This window comes from Lissotriton helveticus, chromosome 1_1 (assembly GCF_964261635.1).
Source record: "Lissotriton helveticus chromosome 1_1, aLisHel1.1, whole genome shotgun sequence".
Classification (NCBI taxonomy): Eukaryota; Metazoa; Chordata; class Amphibia; order Caudata; family Salamandridae; genus Lissotriton; species Lissotriton helveticus.
Genome location: NC_136057.1, coordinates 1,509,747,939 through 1,509,764,114, shown reverse-complemented (window position 1 = coordinate 1,509,764,114; position 16,176 = coordinate 1,509,747,939). Strand labels below are relative to the sequence as shown.

General features: G+C 49.1%; 1 protein-coding gene across 4 annotated transcripts in view; it reads left to right on the top strand.

Annotated features, from left to right (window-relative positions):
• Nucleotides 1-16,176, top strand: part of NTMT2 (N-terminal Xaa-Pro-Lys N-methyltransferase 2) — a 690,813-nt gene that overhangs the window by 637,032 nt on the left and 37,605 nt on the right. For all 4 annotated transcript variants that reach the window (XM_078686827.1, XM_078686836.1, XM_078686844.1 and 1 more), the window contains one exon: nt 6,940-7,189. In XM_078686827.1, coding sequence (XP_078542953.1) covers nt 6,940-7,189 — 250 coding nt within the window. The remainder of the gene's footprint in view (nt 1-6,939; nt 7,190-16,176) is intronic.

Here is a 16,176-nt window from a genome sequence, read left to right as displayed (position 1 = left end):
TATCTGCTGGACGCTGGAGCACTGTCACCAATGCCTCCCACGCTCTAGCCGCTTCTAGAAGTTTGTCATTATCTAAGCGCCTAGCCTGCTGCAGTCGGAGTGTGCCCTCGGCTCGAGCCCAGCGCAACAGAGTCGCTTTCCATCTAGGATAACTAGGGCCCAGGTTTGATTTCCAGTGCATGGTGAGTTCCCTTTTGGCCAAAATTAAACCTAAGTCATAAAATTTGCTAGTAATTTTCGTTCGGGGGGTTTGTGGGAACCAGAGTAGCAAGCAGGTCCCCATGTCCGCCTCTATCCGCCGGCCTGTGACAGCATTTAAACAATCCACCACCGCCTTCCAATAGTCATTTAAGCCCGCGCATGACCAGAACATATGGGAAAAATCGGCTCCATCAGCCCTGCATCTCGGGCAGTGCGATGTAGCGCCACCAAAGTATTGCTGGATCGTAACAGGCGTTAAATACGCCCGATGTAAAAAACTGGACTAATTGAAAACGAGCGTTCCGAGTACCCTTCCAGGCGCGTCGAACCAGCTGGGGCCATGTCGTCTCAGGGATGGGTTTTCCGATGTCCAATTCCCATTTACCTCGCAGACCATCCAAAGCTTATAAGGTCTCCGTAGAGAGTCTCCTATAAAGGCAGGTAACGGCCTTGAAGGTACCAGCGCCATAACCACATACTGGCACCCTAGGGAGGTAGGCGGCTCAGGCAGCCCCATATTCCATTGTTTCTGAATACTAGCCACTAAAGCGGCATGCAGCAAATAATCCCCTCTTGGGAGGTCATAATTGTTCTGCAACTCCCGAAAAGTCAGCAGAGCCCCATCCCCATATAGATCTCCAATCATGTGCAGCCCGAGATCCTCCCAAACAGCCAAAGCTAACCAGTCAACGCCGTGTGGAAGAGCCGTACACATCCCTAAGGGAATTTCCGGAGCATATGGATGAGTGATACCCGACCGTTTGTGGCTTCGGAGCCAGCAGAGACGGAGCATGCGTTCCTCAAGAGTGAGGTGATCTAAGTCAATCTTCTGACCTAGCACTATAAAGGAGATAATATGTCTGGGAATCAGTCTGTCCTGTGGCCCCTCCGGGCCCCTAAACACCCAAGCCACTGCTTGAGTAAGCCATTGTAACTGCGCCGCCAGGTAGTACCATTCAAAATCAGGGACTGCTAGTCCACCATCCGTCCTGGGACGCATCAGGGTAGTCAAAGCGACGCGACGCCTGCCCGAGCCCCAGACAAACCCAGTAGTCAGTGATCGAAGTCTGCGGAAGAAAGACGCCGGTATCTAGCTGGGTATGATAAATATGAGTACCCAAGTACGGGAGACAATGGAGCTCCCACCGAAGGTTCCCCTCCATCTGGGGTGCATGTTCTCTCGGGGTTATCGGGAAGAGGCAGCTTTTCCCCCAGTTGACTGTCAATCCCGAAATACTGCCAAAATCATGAAGGAGGAGTTCAGCTCCACGGAGCGAGTCGTTTGTATCCCCCAAAAAAATCAGCAGGTCATCTGTGTAAAGTGAAATATAATGGGTCTCACACCTCAACATCAGGCCCTCATACGCCCGCCCTGTTCGAGCATGAGACGCCAATGGCTTGATGGCTAATACGAACAGCAAGTTGGACAGTGAGCACCCCTGGCACGTCCCGCGGCCGGCCCGATATGCCTTCGATATTGTGGTTCCGGTTTTCACTCTGGCTGTAGCCGCATTATAGAGCAAAGCAGTCCATTTTATAAACCGGGCTCCCAAACCGAACGCCTCCAAGACCCGAAACAGGTAGGGCCACTCCACACTGTCAAAGGACTTTTCAATGTCAATCGAGAGCACAGTGGCCTCTAGTAGCCCCCCGAAATCGCCTCCCATGAGCCGGAGAAGTCGGCGTACACACGTTGCGGTAGTGCGTTGGGGAATGAAGCCCGCCTGGTCTGGGTGGACCAGGCCTCGCATATGACCGAGAAGTCGCAACGCGAGGATCCTGCTTAAAATCTTATAGTCAACCGTAAGCATGGATAGTGGTCGATAGGCCGAGCGAGAGCCAGCATCACCCCCCACGTTTTAATAAGGGTATTATAATGGCCTCCCGGGCGATTGCAGGCAGAACACCAGTGTCCCAAGCCTCCTTATAAACAGCTTGCAATCTCGGGGCCAAGATATCGACATAGGCTGCATAGAACTCAATCGGGCAAACCATCTGCGCCAGATGTTTTACGGCGAGCCATTTGCTTAATTGCTATACGAATCTCCCTTACTGAGATCTCCCCCCCTAGTCCTTCCACTTGGGCTGGATCAAGGCGCGGCAACTGAGCTGCACCTAGAAAATCATCAAGTCCCTCTGTCACGTCAGACAACGCACTCTTATAAAGGTGCTCATAGTAAACAAAGAATTGATCATTAATTTCTTTCTGGGAATAGACCGAGCGACCCTCCACAGTAGTCAGGGTCAGGATCGGTGTGCCCCGGGCCGCAGGATTAGCTAGCCAAGCCAGCAGGGAGCCCACCTTATCTCGCTCAGCGTGAGCTCGAACGAGATATTCCTTATGGTCGAAGCAACGGAGCTTTTCCATCTGCGTTGCGACCTCCTCGCGGGCAGCCAAAACTGCCCCGTGGGATCCGGAATCCGCATGACTAGCCCGCTCCGTGGAATGCAATCGGTCTTCACTCTGCGCAAGATCACGGAGGAGAGTCTTGCGAGCCCCCGCCGTCGAGGAGATACAAACCCCTCTAATTACCGCCTTAAAGGCATCCCATTCAAGGGCCCTACTCGACGCCGTTCTCTCATTCTCAGCAAAGTAGCGCTCCACGCCTTCCTGCACTGCCGCCTTAAAGACCGAGTCCTCCAACGCAAGGGGGTTCAAACGCCAAGTAGGAATAGCCTGTCGCTGCCGAGCCCACTGGACAACCACCAGGCAGGGATTGTGGTCCAACATCGTCCTCGCCAAATACTCGCTATGGCGAGCCAAACCCTGCACATCCGGGGAACTTAAAATACTATCCAGCCTGACATGCAGATCATCGGGAGAGGAATAGAAGGAATAATCTTTCTCAGCAGGGTGTTGCACACGCCATGCATCAACCAAACACCACGTATCCTGCCAGTCCCGTCTCCCCTTCGCTATTCTGTGAACTGTGGACTGGGCTAGTGGTGGGTGTGACCTATCTAGTTCCACATCTACAACAGAATTAAAGTCTCTGCCAAGCAGGATAGCGCCAGCCAAAACTGTTGCTAATTTCCCAGACAATCGTGCAAAAAAGGCAGTCTGCTCTATATTCGGGGCATAAACACTACAGAGCGTCAAATCTCTCCCATCCAGCCGGCCCTGCACAGCCACAAACCTCCCATCAGGGTCCACCATTGTTGTCAGGGGCTGAAAAGGTATTCCCGCCCTCACCCAAACCAGGACGCCCCGTGCAAATGCAGAGTAGGTAGTATAGAACAGTTGGCCCCGCCATCTGCGCTGCAAGGCTCGCCCCTCAGATTGGTCAATATGCGTTTCTTGGAGAAAGGCCACCTGGATCCCTCTGCGGACAAGATAGGCATGCACTTTGTGTCGTTTCAACATGGAATTCAGTCCCCGCATATTCCAGGTTAAACATTTCAATTCAAGTAGGGTCGCCATTTAAAGTTACACATGCAATTCGAAACTGCAGCAAATCCCCAGGCGCACTGACATACCCCTGAAACCCCAAAACAGCCCAACCAGCCCACTCCCCACCCGCCCCCAGAACGGGTACCAAACCGAGAAACCCATCCAAATTCATAATTCCAATTAAAGAAAGTCTCTGGTAGCAACCAGAGGCTCACAACCTCTGTGAGTGCGAGGGGGTGCAGAACCACAACAATTCGGACTATGAATCTTTTGCAAGTATGTAACCCAACCTCCCAAATAACTCTCCTGATGTCCCCCTTTCTGAACCAGCAAACGTGAATATATACTAAGCACCTCCAGCTCTTCCTAACAAGTCGCCATCACCACAATATGCACGTAGCACCTCCCGCCCCACCAACAACAACATCACCCCTTAGAAGCATGGTTACCACCAACCGAGTAAACCACCATGAGCGTAGGCTGAACATTCCACCCGCCGCCCCGCACTGTGAAGCACCCATTCATTTACTATACCACCACGAGAAAGGTACAGGGGTCATTCGTCCAAAAGGCCATCTGCAGTCCCTGGAGTGACATGGGTAGTGTCTGGTCATCGCCTCCTGAGCCCTCTGATGTCACCCCCACCGACCCTCTGTGGGAACCTGAGTCCGCTGCAGATGTAGATGTCACCACTCTGGAGATGGTGGAGACCGCTCTGAGGGCCTCCTTGCATTTCAATTCGGTTTGCGACACAGAGGGCACTCGACCAGCTGCCGGCTGTCTCCTGCTCCGCCTACTCCGTCTAGGCCGCGGTGCGATGTCCTGCTTCTCCACGCTCAGCAATTGGGTATCTGTCCCGGCCTTATAGGACTCCAACCAGTTCCATACCTCCTCAGGGGTATCATAGAAGGAGGATTTGCGGTCTACCACAATCCGTAGTCGGGCTGGAAACAAGAGGGAGTAGCAGATACCTTCATCTCTCAGGGCCTTCTTGACTGCTAAGTAGGAGGAGTGCTGCCGCTGGACCTCAAAGGAGTAATCGAGGTAAATGGACACTCGGGCATTATCCACTTGGTAAGGACCCATTGACCGAGCCCTGTGTAATACAATGTCCCTGTCCCTGAAGTGTAGAAGGCGCGCGACAACTGGCCGAGGGTGCCGGCCAGGTGCAGGGGGACGACCCGGGACACGGTGAGCTCGCTCCAGTGTGTAAAATTGCGTAAGCCCTATGGGTGCTACCACCACCCGTAGCCAGTTTTCCAAGTAGCCCACCATGTCAGCCCCCTCAACTTTCTCCGGCAGACCCACCACGCGTATGTTGTTACGCCGGTTGCGTCCCTCCGCATCCTCAGCCCTCTTTTCCAGTATCTGGATTCTCTTCTGTAAATCTCCCAGGGCAGCCTCCGCCGTCTTTTGGGCAGGCTCCAGCGATACCAGTCTATCTTCGGTTTGTTTGACTCGGTCCGCTAACTTCCCATGATCCGCCCGCAACAGCCCCAGGCTAGTGGACACCTGGGTGATGTCATGGTGGAGGGCGTTTCTTGTGTCTGGTATGGCCTTCAGGATCTTGTCCATCTGGCGTTGTTGAAGGCCAGCTGCGGTGTCCCCGGATGAGTCAAGTTCCTGGGCGCCCTGTAAATCCATTGCAGTGTCAGGAGGCGTTAGGCCCTTTTTCGGACTCGGCTACCCCATTGCGCCAGTCGTCTCACAGTGAGCAGTCTCCTTGTATGTGAGGAGGTCCCCAAGCAGGTTCCACCAGGAGCATCCGCCGGTACCAGTATCTCGCGTGTCCCGCCGCAGGGGGCAATGGCGTTACTCCCAGGGGTGGACCCCTGCCGCCGTCCCAAGGGTCCTGCGAGGCACCTAAGCAGTTCCGTCAGGGGCCGGCAGTGCCCCCGCGCACCCCAGAATGGACATCACAGGATGATTCCAGGTCGCTCAGCCGCCCTCAGGATGCAAGCCAGATGCACCAGCGGCACTGCAGGGTCTATCCACTCCGCAATGCTTCAGCTCTGATGTAGTGTTGGGCCCCGACCTACCCCTCGGGCAAGGAATTTCAGCCACTCGTGGTCACGGAGGAACCCAACCCCCGCAAAGTCAGTGATTTCTGGTTCGCCAGGCGTCAAGATCAGGTAAAGAGGGGCGTCCCACCAGCCGTCCTGAATCAGGGGCTGCCCGGCGCTCCTCGTGAGAAGATTGTCCGCTATCCCTGCTCTCTTCCCGGCGAAGCCACAGGTCGCACTGCCGGGAAAGCGGCGCAAATTGCGTGCGTCACCCAGAGAGGGTCAGCAGAAGGGGGTACGGCACATCCCCGCTACCTCCGTGCCCCCCCAGCTCGCCACGACAAAGGTCCGCTGGGGTATCCAGGGCCGCCGTCAGAGCTCCGATTCCCGCCGCCAGTTGCAGCCGGTAGGCCCTCACCCCAGGTCAGTCCTCCGTTCATCCGAGTTCGAAGACGCGGAAAACGGCGGCGCCACCACAGGAACCCTCGGGCGGTCCGTGATAACGCTGACACCAGTACTCCCCTGTCGCTCGCTCCCCGGTGCTTGGGCCCAGTCAGAGGCAGTCCAGGTCCTCCGCCAGCTTGGCCAGGGACCCGATCCAGCACTTCAGCCCTCGGAGGCACGGGGCTCCGCACCACCCCGACTGCATGCATCGGTCTCCAAAGTCCTCGGTCCGCCGGGTCCCCGCGATGACTGAAGTCCGCAGGCCCCAAAGCGATCCTCCCAGTTCAGCTCCACTGCCAGCGGAGCAGCCACGCCTCCTCAGCCGCGTCCCCAGGCAGGCACCGTCCAGGCCCCCGGGTGTAGGAGGGCCCGCAACACCTCCGGTGACAACTACCCAGGTCGACCCCTGGAGCCCCGGCCTCTGCCACACAATGGAGCCGGCAGACCCCCACCCCGGGTCGGCCACCCGGCTACCCGAGGCCGGTGATGAATCCGGCCGTGCAGGCCGCAGGAAAATGGCCGGTGCTGTGCAGGGAGCCCTCCGGCGGTCCACGGCGATGTTGCTGCTGGGCTATTCTCTCCGTCCTGAGCAGGCTCACAAGGTCCACGCCGAGGCTGGTAAATATTTCTGACCTGCCAGGGAAATCAGGGCAAGGTCCATCAGGATAATAACGGAGGTGGGCACAGAGCTCCGTGCTCACATGTCCATTCCAATCGGTGGCCAAGCCACGCCTCCCCCAACTTCTCTAAAACATGTGCATTTCTAACATATTTGGGAGAGTATCATCTATTTTATGATCAGTTGTAGATGTGTCAATGAGTTAAGTTTGCTAAAGAGATCCTGTATTTATTTTGAGTTTAACAAACATCTTCTGCCTTTTTTAATATTTTGTTGGACAGGGCCCAGGAAAGGCTTGCACTGGATATGCTCTGGACTGTGGATCAGGGATTGGAAGGGTTAGCAAGAATGTTCTCTTGCCAATATTCGACAATATTGAACTAGTGGACATGATGGAGCCCTTTCTTGAAGAGGCCCAAAACTACCTTGAAGAGGGAGTGGATAAAGTTGAAGCTCTCTATTGCTATAACCTGCAAGAATTTACTCCGGTTATGAAAAAGTATGATGTCATCTGGATGCAGTGGGTTTCAGGTCAGTGCTGAATTGGTATCTTGCATGTAGCATAGCAGTTTCCTAAATTCACCACATTTACGCAGCCATTATATTTCCTCATTTGATTAGATGTATTTCATATGGTAAATAGAAATGCTAAGAAAATGTTTGTGTATTTTCTTCTTCTGTAATCAGTTTAACAATTTTAAACGTAGAGCAGTATTTTATTGTTTTTTTCAGCATGTCTTTGCCGTTTCTGATTAACAAAATGTGGCATGTTTAAATCTGTCTAATCCTGACTACAAATGGGGAGTTCTTTCCAAACTGCTATGAAAACTCTTCTCTGCACTGGATAGTAAACAAATCCAAAGACTAGCTTGAGTCTTAGGCATAGCCAATAAGGTTACTATGTTTGAACATATCTATTGGAATGTCCATATTTCAGCAAAAGAAGGCTAGGGGTATTAAACGATTTGTACCATAAGTTTAGTTTTTGGACTAATTATCATTGTAGAATAATAGATATTAAGAGCCTGATTATGAGTTTGGTGGTCCATCAGACCGCTGAACCTGTGGTGGTGGACCCTGGACCGCCAGACTGGTGGTCCATCAACCGTATTACGAATATGGCAGTGGGACCGCCACAGGATGGCACCAACTTCTGGGGATCATGGATTTCGTATTGGTGGCGTGGCAGTCAGAGACCCAAATATGGTTGGTGGGGCGGTGTGGCACCCACAAGCATATTAGGAGTTTCCTGACTGCCTCCCTTTCAATGGCGGTGAGCTCACCATTAAAAGTGTGGGGGTTAGTAAACTTTTGGGGCCCTATAGGGCCCCCTGTTGCATCAAGGCCATGGGATGCATGCAGGGGGGCACACTTTGTACCCCCTGCCTGCAGGCACCCCTTTCATGCATGGCATGGACTTTACAGTCCATGCCATGCAGAAACAGGCTTTGCCATTGCATTGTGGGGCCTTTTTTAAAAGGCACAGCAGTGGAAACACCACAGGACCACCCACCAGGAGAAAACTCATAATTTGGCAGGCGGTCTGACTACAAGTTTGGGGGTCATGGAGTGGGGCGCTGGCGTGGTGACCCGTTCCAAGACTACCAAACTCGTAATCAGGCTCTTAATATCCCATACTTCTTTTGCCTAAGGTTGCATTTATTTCTTCAAAAAGGGTTTTCTTTATTTATAATAGAAAGGCAAAACAACATTAAGCATTCCATTATATTGTAGCATTGCACAATAGCAGTAAAGTGTAAACTGTTTGGTACAATTAAATAAGGGATGTAACATAACATGTGAGAGAAGGTTGGTGATATAGAATAGCAACTGTGCTGATGTTGCTAAGAGGGATAGAAGAGAGAAAGAAGAGGGCGAGAAGAAAAAAAGGAGAGAGAAGAATTGAAAGAGAATTAGGAAGAGAGACAAGGAATATAGGAAGAAGAAGACAGAGGAGAAGAACAATCAAGGGATAGGGGATAAAAAGTCAGGAATGGAGGAAGGAAAGAGGCTAGGGGGGCAACTCTACAGAAGCTGTATGCACTCAGGTGTGTAACTGTTCATTTCTCAATATAGGAATACAAATTCTGAAATTATGCAAGATCACGTTAATTTTCAAGGTGATTTTATGTATTGGAGATAGACATTTAGTAGGTGTTAGAAATGGGATTTCTGGTTGGCTAATGCTTGCGCCCAAGCCAGGCAGAAACCACGACTCTAGTCAGGGCAAGGGAGTTACACACCAAGATAACCCCTGCTCACCCCCTTGGTAGCTTGGCACGAGCTTATCCCAAAGGCAATGTGTAAAGCGTTTGCGCAACACACACACACAGCAGCAACACACTAGGCACACCACAAAAATGAACTCCACACAAGGTTATATATAAAAATAGCCTTTGTATTACCATAAACACATAAGATCATATTCACACAGATACACTGTGCCAACTGGCACTGGGCAGTATTTACAGGGGATTATATACACATGACAGGGTCCCGTGGGCCACTGTCAGAATCAGCACTTAGTAGAAATAGCACTTAGTAGAAATAGCACTTAGTAGAAACAGCAATTAGTGGAAATAGCACTTAGTGGAAATAGCACTTCTATAACATAAAATAATTGTAGCACAAAATAACAATTGTAGAACACAACCAGTAACCACTGGTAAAAGGTAGATACACCCTACGCAATGCTAGGCATAGATCACGCAGGGAAACATAAATTTACTAGCATAACCATACTAGGTAAGAACAACCTCCTAATCATAAACACATTTAGAGGTATAGGACAAGCATTAAGGCATTGCACATTATGCAAAAACACACATTAGGAAGAACCATGTACCCTAAGCAAGGGCACAACACATGAAAACTGTCCCCAGGCCAACTTGGCCTCTCAGGGGCTCAAACGCCATTTGTCCAACATTGTGAGGGCTATCAGCTGCAAATGCAGTAATGCGCAGGGCGCAAGACACCACCTAAACGTTGCAGCTGCCCACTAAGTGCTGGGCAGCTGGGGAAACTGAGCCTGGCGCCAGCATGCCTCCTGGCTCTCCTCTGGGGCTCCTAAAGAAACAACAGTGTCCCCAAAACATCGTGGGAGCCTCGCAGGCTCTAATTCACGACATGCGCAATACGTTGGAGCCATGTGGGCTCTGAACACAACAATGCCCCTGGGTGTGTGGGAGCCTCATGGGCTCTAACTACCACACTGCCCCCGCTATCGTTGGCGTCCCGCTCTGGGACTCGGAATCCCCAGATGACCAGGCGTAGGAAGGGCGCGGGTAGCAACGGGGTGAAAATTACCCCTGGCACCACGGTGCCTGTGGAACCCCCACTGGGGCTCCTAAACGAGAAGTACCCCTAAGTGGCAGCTGCCCGTAGCAGGGTGGTGCCGCTGTAGATGGCCCCAGGCACTTCAGGTGCCTTGTGGGCCCTGCTCACTTGATCTCCGTTGGCCGTGCAATCGGCCCCCGCAGGCACTCACTGCCTATCCAGTCCCCACTCACCGGGTCTGTCGGGTGCGAGATGAAGTCTCCGCTGAACTCACTCGGGTTCTCCTCCGGTCTTGCAGCGGCTGTGGAAGCTGCACACGGGGCTCTTGGGCGGCTGCACGCAGGGCTATCTCCTCCACACGGGAGCGCCGCCAGCCACCGCAACACTTCTTCCCATCACTCTGCACCACGGGCATATGCAGGAGCGTGGGGTGGGCTCCCGTCTGCTTCCTGCTTTCTCTGCAGCACTTCCGGGTCAGGCCCCGCCCATGTCACGGCAAGGGTTGCCTGACTTCCGGGGTTTTTCTGGATGGCGGCGGTGTTTCCCTTTGATCCCGGGCTGCGGCGGTGATGCGGGGCAGATGAGGGGTAGGCTCCCTCGGGAATTGTAATATAAAGCGGAGCGGGCACCCGCTAGGGGCAAAAACAATCAGCACAAAGTCCCTGGTGGGGTGGGCACCCGCTAGGGATCTCAAAATCGGCAAATATGCGGAGTGGACTCCCGCGCCGAAATCAGCAAAAGTGGGGGAATGCCTATGTCGGGATTCCCTCGCAAAGGATCCTTCCTCAGCGCTGCACACCGCCAGCTCTTTTCCTGTTGCCCAGAGCAAAGCACTCTTTCTAACACAAGTAAAGCACTCTCCACAATGAAATTAAAGCGCTCCTAGGCACTTGAAGTCCCAACTGCAGAAAGTAAAGCGCTCCCCAAGGGCATAAAGCGCTTTCAGGCACTGCAGTCACCAGATCCAGGGAAAGTAATTTAGGAAGGCAGGGGGAGGCAACGGCTGGGCCCAGGGGCCAGCTACCAGGGCCCTCCAGCAGGGAGGCAGGCCCCAGTGGCGGTTTCTACTGGCGCCTAGCAGCAGCAGGCCCCTCTCAAGTTAGGATCCAAAGAGAGAACAACTTGCATGGGGTCACAGCCCCTTTTTATACACATATTTCCTTTGCCTGGAGGGTGCAGGGTAGGGGGAAAACCAGGCGCAGCTGGTTCTGGAGCACTTTGTTGTGCTCAGCCCCTCTCCCCATTCAGAGGACAGGCTAGGGACATCAGTCGCACCACAGGGGGAGGAGCTGTAGTGTAATTCCTATATTCCCAATAGGCTCTGCGCATTGGAATAATATAAATAGCAGTGTAGACGTAGGACTGAGGTCGACTAGGTCTCTACTGACTATATTAGACTTAATTAGTTTTGCCAGCTAGCTCAGAGGTCACTAGAAACTTTCTCGAATTTTCAGGAAAGTGTTAACTCTCCGGATTTAGACAAGAAGGGATTAGCTTCTGACAACCGCATAAACATGACAACTTTGCTCCCTCAGAATAAAGAGTGTATCTCTAGAGTCGTGTGAAAACAATAGACGGTTATTTCACTCAGTCAATTCTGCATACTTAGTTTCACCAGAGTGCAGAGAAATAGAGAGACGGGCGTTTTCAATAAAAGGTATTATTTATTGAGCAGTCTTCTTTCTCATGCAAGAGAAAGAATTGCCACAATTGCAATACTTATCATAAAGTAAAGTGCGTACAGTAAAAGGAGTATTATGAAATAATACTGTAAAAGCATTGATATGGTTTCTTAGCCATATGATACTTTAAAATGGATAAAATATATACATACATAAAAACATTGACTAACGTACTAAACTGGTGCTTCTAATCTACGCCTACCCCGGTGTACCTGACCTAAGCCTAATACGTGGGAAGGAGTAAGTAAGTTGCAGTTTAAGTTAAGTTAGGTTTTTGCCAAGGATCTGAATCCAGAATTCTCTTAAGGGTTTTAGTCAGCTCCATACCTTGGTAATAGAATGTAGGAGGTCTTGTATCTCTCTCTCAGGACTCGATATCCCAGCAACCCGCAAGGGTGACTGGAAACACCGGAGCTGGATAGCCGCTCTGCTCCTAACCACCGTGTGTTTGCTTAAGGCAACGTTGGTATATTTATACCTGAAAGGTGCCGGGTTTGACGTAAGGTTGGACATGAGACGTCACTAAGAACTAACAGTTCTTTCTTGACTCTAGGAGTTCTTGTGCAAATCAAAATAAGAGCAGGGGGATTTCCCGGGCTGCTGGAGGCCTGGTTTGTTTAAAGAATGCGTTGTACTTTCTAGGAGTCTAGGGGAGTATCCTTGCCCTATTTGGACTGCATGGGCTATTACTAAATATGGATATGATTCTTATGCCTCTATAAGGATATTATTTATTATAGCCATATACAGGCATAAATCGGGAATATCGAATTAGGGTCCTAGATAGAAACACAACACCCACTCCACGAACGAATGTCCATCATTACTAAAAACTAAGCAATATTAAACATAACGATGCATGTGTGTTTTCCAACCCACCCCAAAATACATAATTCGCATTTGAAATGGTATATGGTAAATACACAAAAATGAGTATTGGTACTGTACGCTTTTAAAGCAGTGTCATCATTCAGTTAAATGCATATATATATATCAGCTGAATGAATTGCGAAAATTACACATGAAATGGCTCTGTATACAGAAAAGAAGGTCGAGACAATTCCATCACATATTTATGCAAATGCTATACATGTGCTAGAGGCTGAGGTAAAATATTGTCTCTAGAGTTCCTAAAATAGAAGCTCTGTTCTCTAAGAATAGTACTACTTTAAGCAGAGTACTGTGTGCCAGAAAAAAGGGTAAATATTTTGGAAGTGAAAAAAAAATAATTTCGCTTTCAGGGGAAAAAATAGTTCCAAATGTTTGCAGTAGCTGTGTTTATCAAAAACTGAAGGCCGAATTCAGAGTTCAGGGAACGCTGTGTGCTCGTTGTTTTAAAAAGCTATTCTCGTTGTTCAGGGGAGAACATCATAACAGACAGGCATGCAAAAAATTGGTCTACAACATCAGGTGAAAGTTCGACCAAGTTCGAAAATGCTGAAACAGTGCATATGTGAGAGTGATTGCTATCATCGATGTTTGGATCAGCAATGCTCACAGAAGGTTGTACCTGTTTGGTGCTGCTGTCCTCTCATACTTCACCGCCACCTACTCGTAGTGGTGAAGTCTCAACGAATGCCGTCATCAGAATAGGTAACCGCTGAGGACAACACGATGCATGAGTCGTTACCGGACCTAGCAAGGTATCTATATCCATTGGTACTGCTGATGGTAGTGTAAGACAGACGTCCAACACACATTCTTCTCCGCATAGCAGACATCGAAGCACAGGTAAGATGCAATTTTGCCAAATTTGTCTGAATGAAAGAATCCATGTTGCACTTAGATCTCTTAGCCGGGCTAACCGGAGGACTTTATTGATGCGGTCCCGGTAGCGTATAGCTAGGATCATTTCTCCCATCGTTCCTGGAGCCTTGTCTGTGGCTTGGCTTGCCATATCGGAGCAGAAGGATCAAAAATAAAATTCCTGCTACGAGTCCCAAAAGTAGAGGCAGGCCGCCAAATAACGAATGGACAAAATTCGGAAAAATGCCCAGAACTGTTTCAAAGGGTGCTAACAGTCCCGAAAAAACTGTCTTAAATACATGTGCGATGCCACTGGTATCAGACATGTTTAAGATTTGACTTAACATTTCTAGGAAATGGACGGGACAATTTGTTGATAAAAGGGAATGTATCTCTGCAGCTGTCCTTGCAACTTGCAGTTCATACGTCTCTTTGGACGAGGTTAAAGGCACAGTTGTCTGTAAAAGAATTGACTTCATTGCGCTTAAAGTATCATTTCGAATAGAAGAGATATTCAAAGAAGGCCATAACGCAGCCTCCATTTCTGGATTGCTGTGTGGATACAATACTTGCATACAGCAAATGACCCTGGAAGTGATGCTTATGAGATAGGCTTTTCCTGGCACCATGCCACAACAGTCTATTTATGTATTTATTGTTCAGTTAATTAAAACCTTAACAAAAAAAATGTCCATTATCGGTCTTAAGCATATTTAAAATGTAATCATTGAATAAAGTCAGATACAACACATTTCCATTATCATCTCAGCTTAAATTAAAATTTTGATCATTGGGTTTAGTCATCTCTTTAAAACCTAATACTTGTAATTAAACGAATAACTGAAAATTAGTAAAAAAAAATAAAACAAAATCTTAGTTTTTACATTGCGTTCACAAGTTTTTCAAAGATCTGCAAGAACTTTACGATCTTGCAATTAGTTTGTGGTGACGTTGCGTCCAGACAGCCAATTACTGCAGACCTACAAGTTCGTAGTTTCCTTGCCAGGAATATGTTCCTTAGAAAGCGCCTTCGCTCTGTTGTCAATGGTTTGCAGATACATATTATATGAATAAGATCTTCTTTTACATGCCCACAGAGGCGGCAAGAGACGGATTCTGTATGTTTCCAGGCTGGCTCGTCGGCCAATGTTGGAAATTGGCCGAACCTCAATGCCATCAGCTTTCTTTTGATAAAGACAGAGTATGTTGCGTCTAGGTAAGCCGCTGGGGTTAAGGATCTGTAACTATTGATCAAGGTCCAAGAGTGTGAGCGATGTGAGAAAATGGCAAGTTTTTGTCCCAAAGATTAGAGGTGCATGTTATCTCCAATGCACTTGTCAGATATTTGTTTGCTTCTGATTTTTTTTGAGATTCTAATTCCTGCCATAGATATTTGTTCAAACTGATAGCTGAGGATTTCTTTTTGATCCGATACCACTCCTTTAGGCATGAGTAAAGCCGTCCCATGCTTTCATTCTTTAGTCCAAACTCTAAGCAAATTTGTGCTGGTGAAGCAGAGTTCGGCAGTTGTAGTACCTGTTTGTAAGTTTTGGTAATTAAACTGTTTAGGAGAACGGAGTCCTTGCCATTCATTGCTACACTAGCGTAGGCTAGGGTTGGAAGAGCTTTGTTGGCAATCACCGTAAGTAAAGGTTTTAAGGAAGGACCTTCCAGCTTTTTCGATAGAGTACTAAGTGCAAATGTTAAAGCTCTTGATCTATATGTTAAATAAGTTTTCTGGGCCTTTAAAGTGAGCTTGTCGTCGATGTAATATCCCAAATATTTGTAACTTGTCACCCTTTCCAGCTGTTGTCCTTCTAGCCAAACATTGTGTGATGTTATATGCCGATTGGTAATTAGCATTGTTTTAGATTTTGAGAAATTCAGAGGCAAATTATTTGCAGACATAAAAGCTGATAGAACCGATAGCTGTCTTGATAAGCCAACCTTTGTCTGACTCATGAGGACGATATCGTCGGCGTAAGCCAGATGTGTCAATTGTAGGTCGCCTAATTTTGGCGGGTGGGCGTTACGTCCGTTTAGCATTGCTCAGAGGTCCGAAATGAATAGATTAAACAGATGCGGAGCCAGGACGCATCCCTGTTTTAAGCCAGATGTTGTACGTACTTTTTTTGATAGTCGTGACCCATCTCCTAGCCTTACTTGCGTCCAGGTGTCGGAGTAAAATAGCAGCAGACCCCTTAGTAAGTTTTCAGGAATCATCCAGGCTCTTAATTTCGCCCATAATAGGTTCCTGTCCACACTATCGAAGGCTGCTTGGAGGTCAATGAAGCACAAATTCAGATCCTGTTTGATGCGCTTACATTTTTCCGCGATCATGGAGATGGATAAAATATTTGTTATAGTTCCGATCCCTTCTCTGAATCCTGTTTGGTTAAGTGGGATCAAGTCCCTCTCTCCTGACCACTTTACCAGATCAACTAATAATAGGGATGCAAAGTATTTGGCTTCCACGTCCTGCAGGGCGATTAATCTGTAGTTAGCAGGGTTTGATCTCTCCCCGCCCTTATATATTGGCATTGTGATGGAACCGTGCCAGCTCTCAGGCACTAGGTTGTATGTTTGAATGTCTGCAAAAATGTTTCTCAAGCAATGGGCTCCAGTATTCCGGTGCATGTTTAAAAGCAGCTTGCGGTTTGCCGTTTGGCCCAGGGGCCCCGTTACTTTTGCCCCTCTTGATTATTTTCATTATCTCCTCAACTGATTTTTTTCCGTATAATACGACAGAAGTTGGGTATTTAGGCTGGCTAGTAATTGGTGATTGACTGGTGTAGGCTTCTTCCAGTGTCCTTA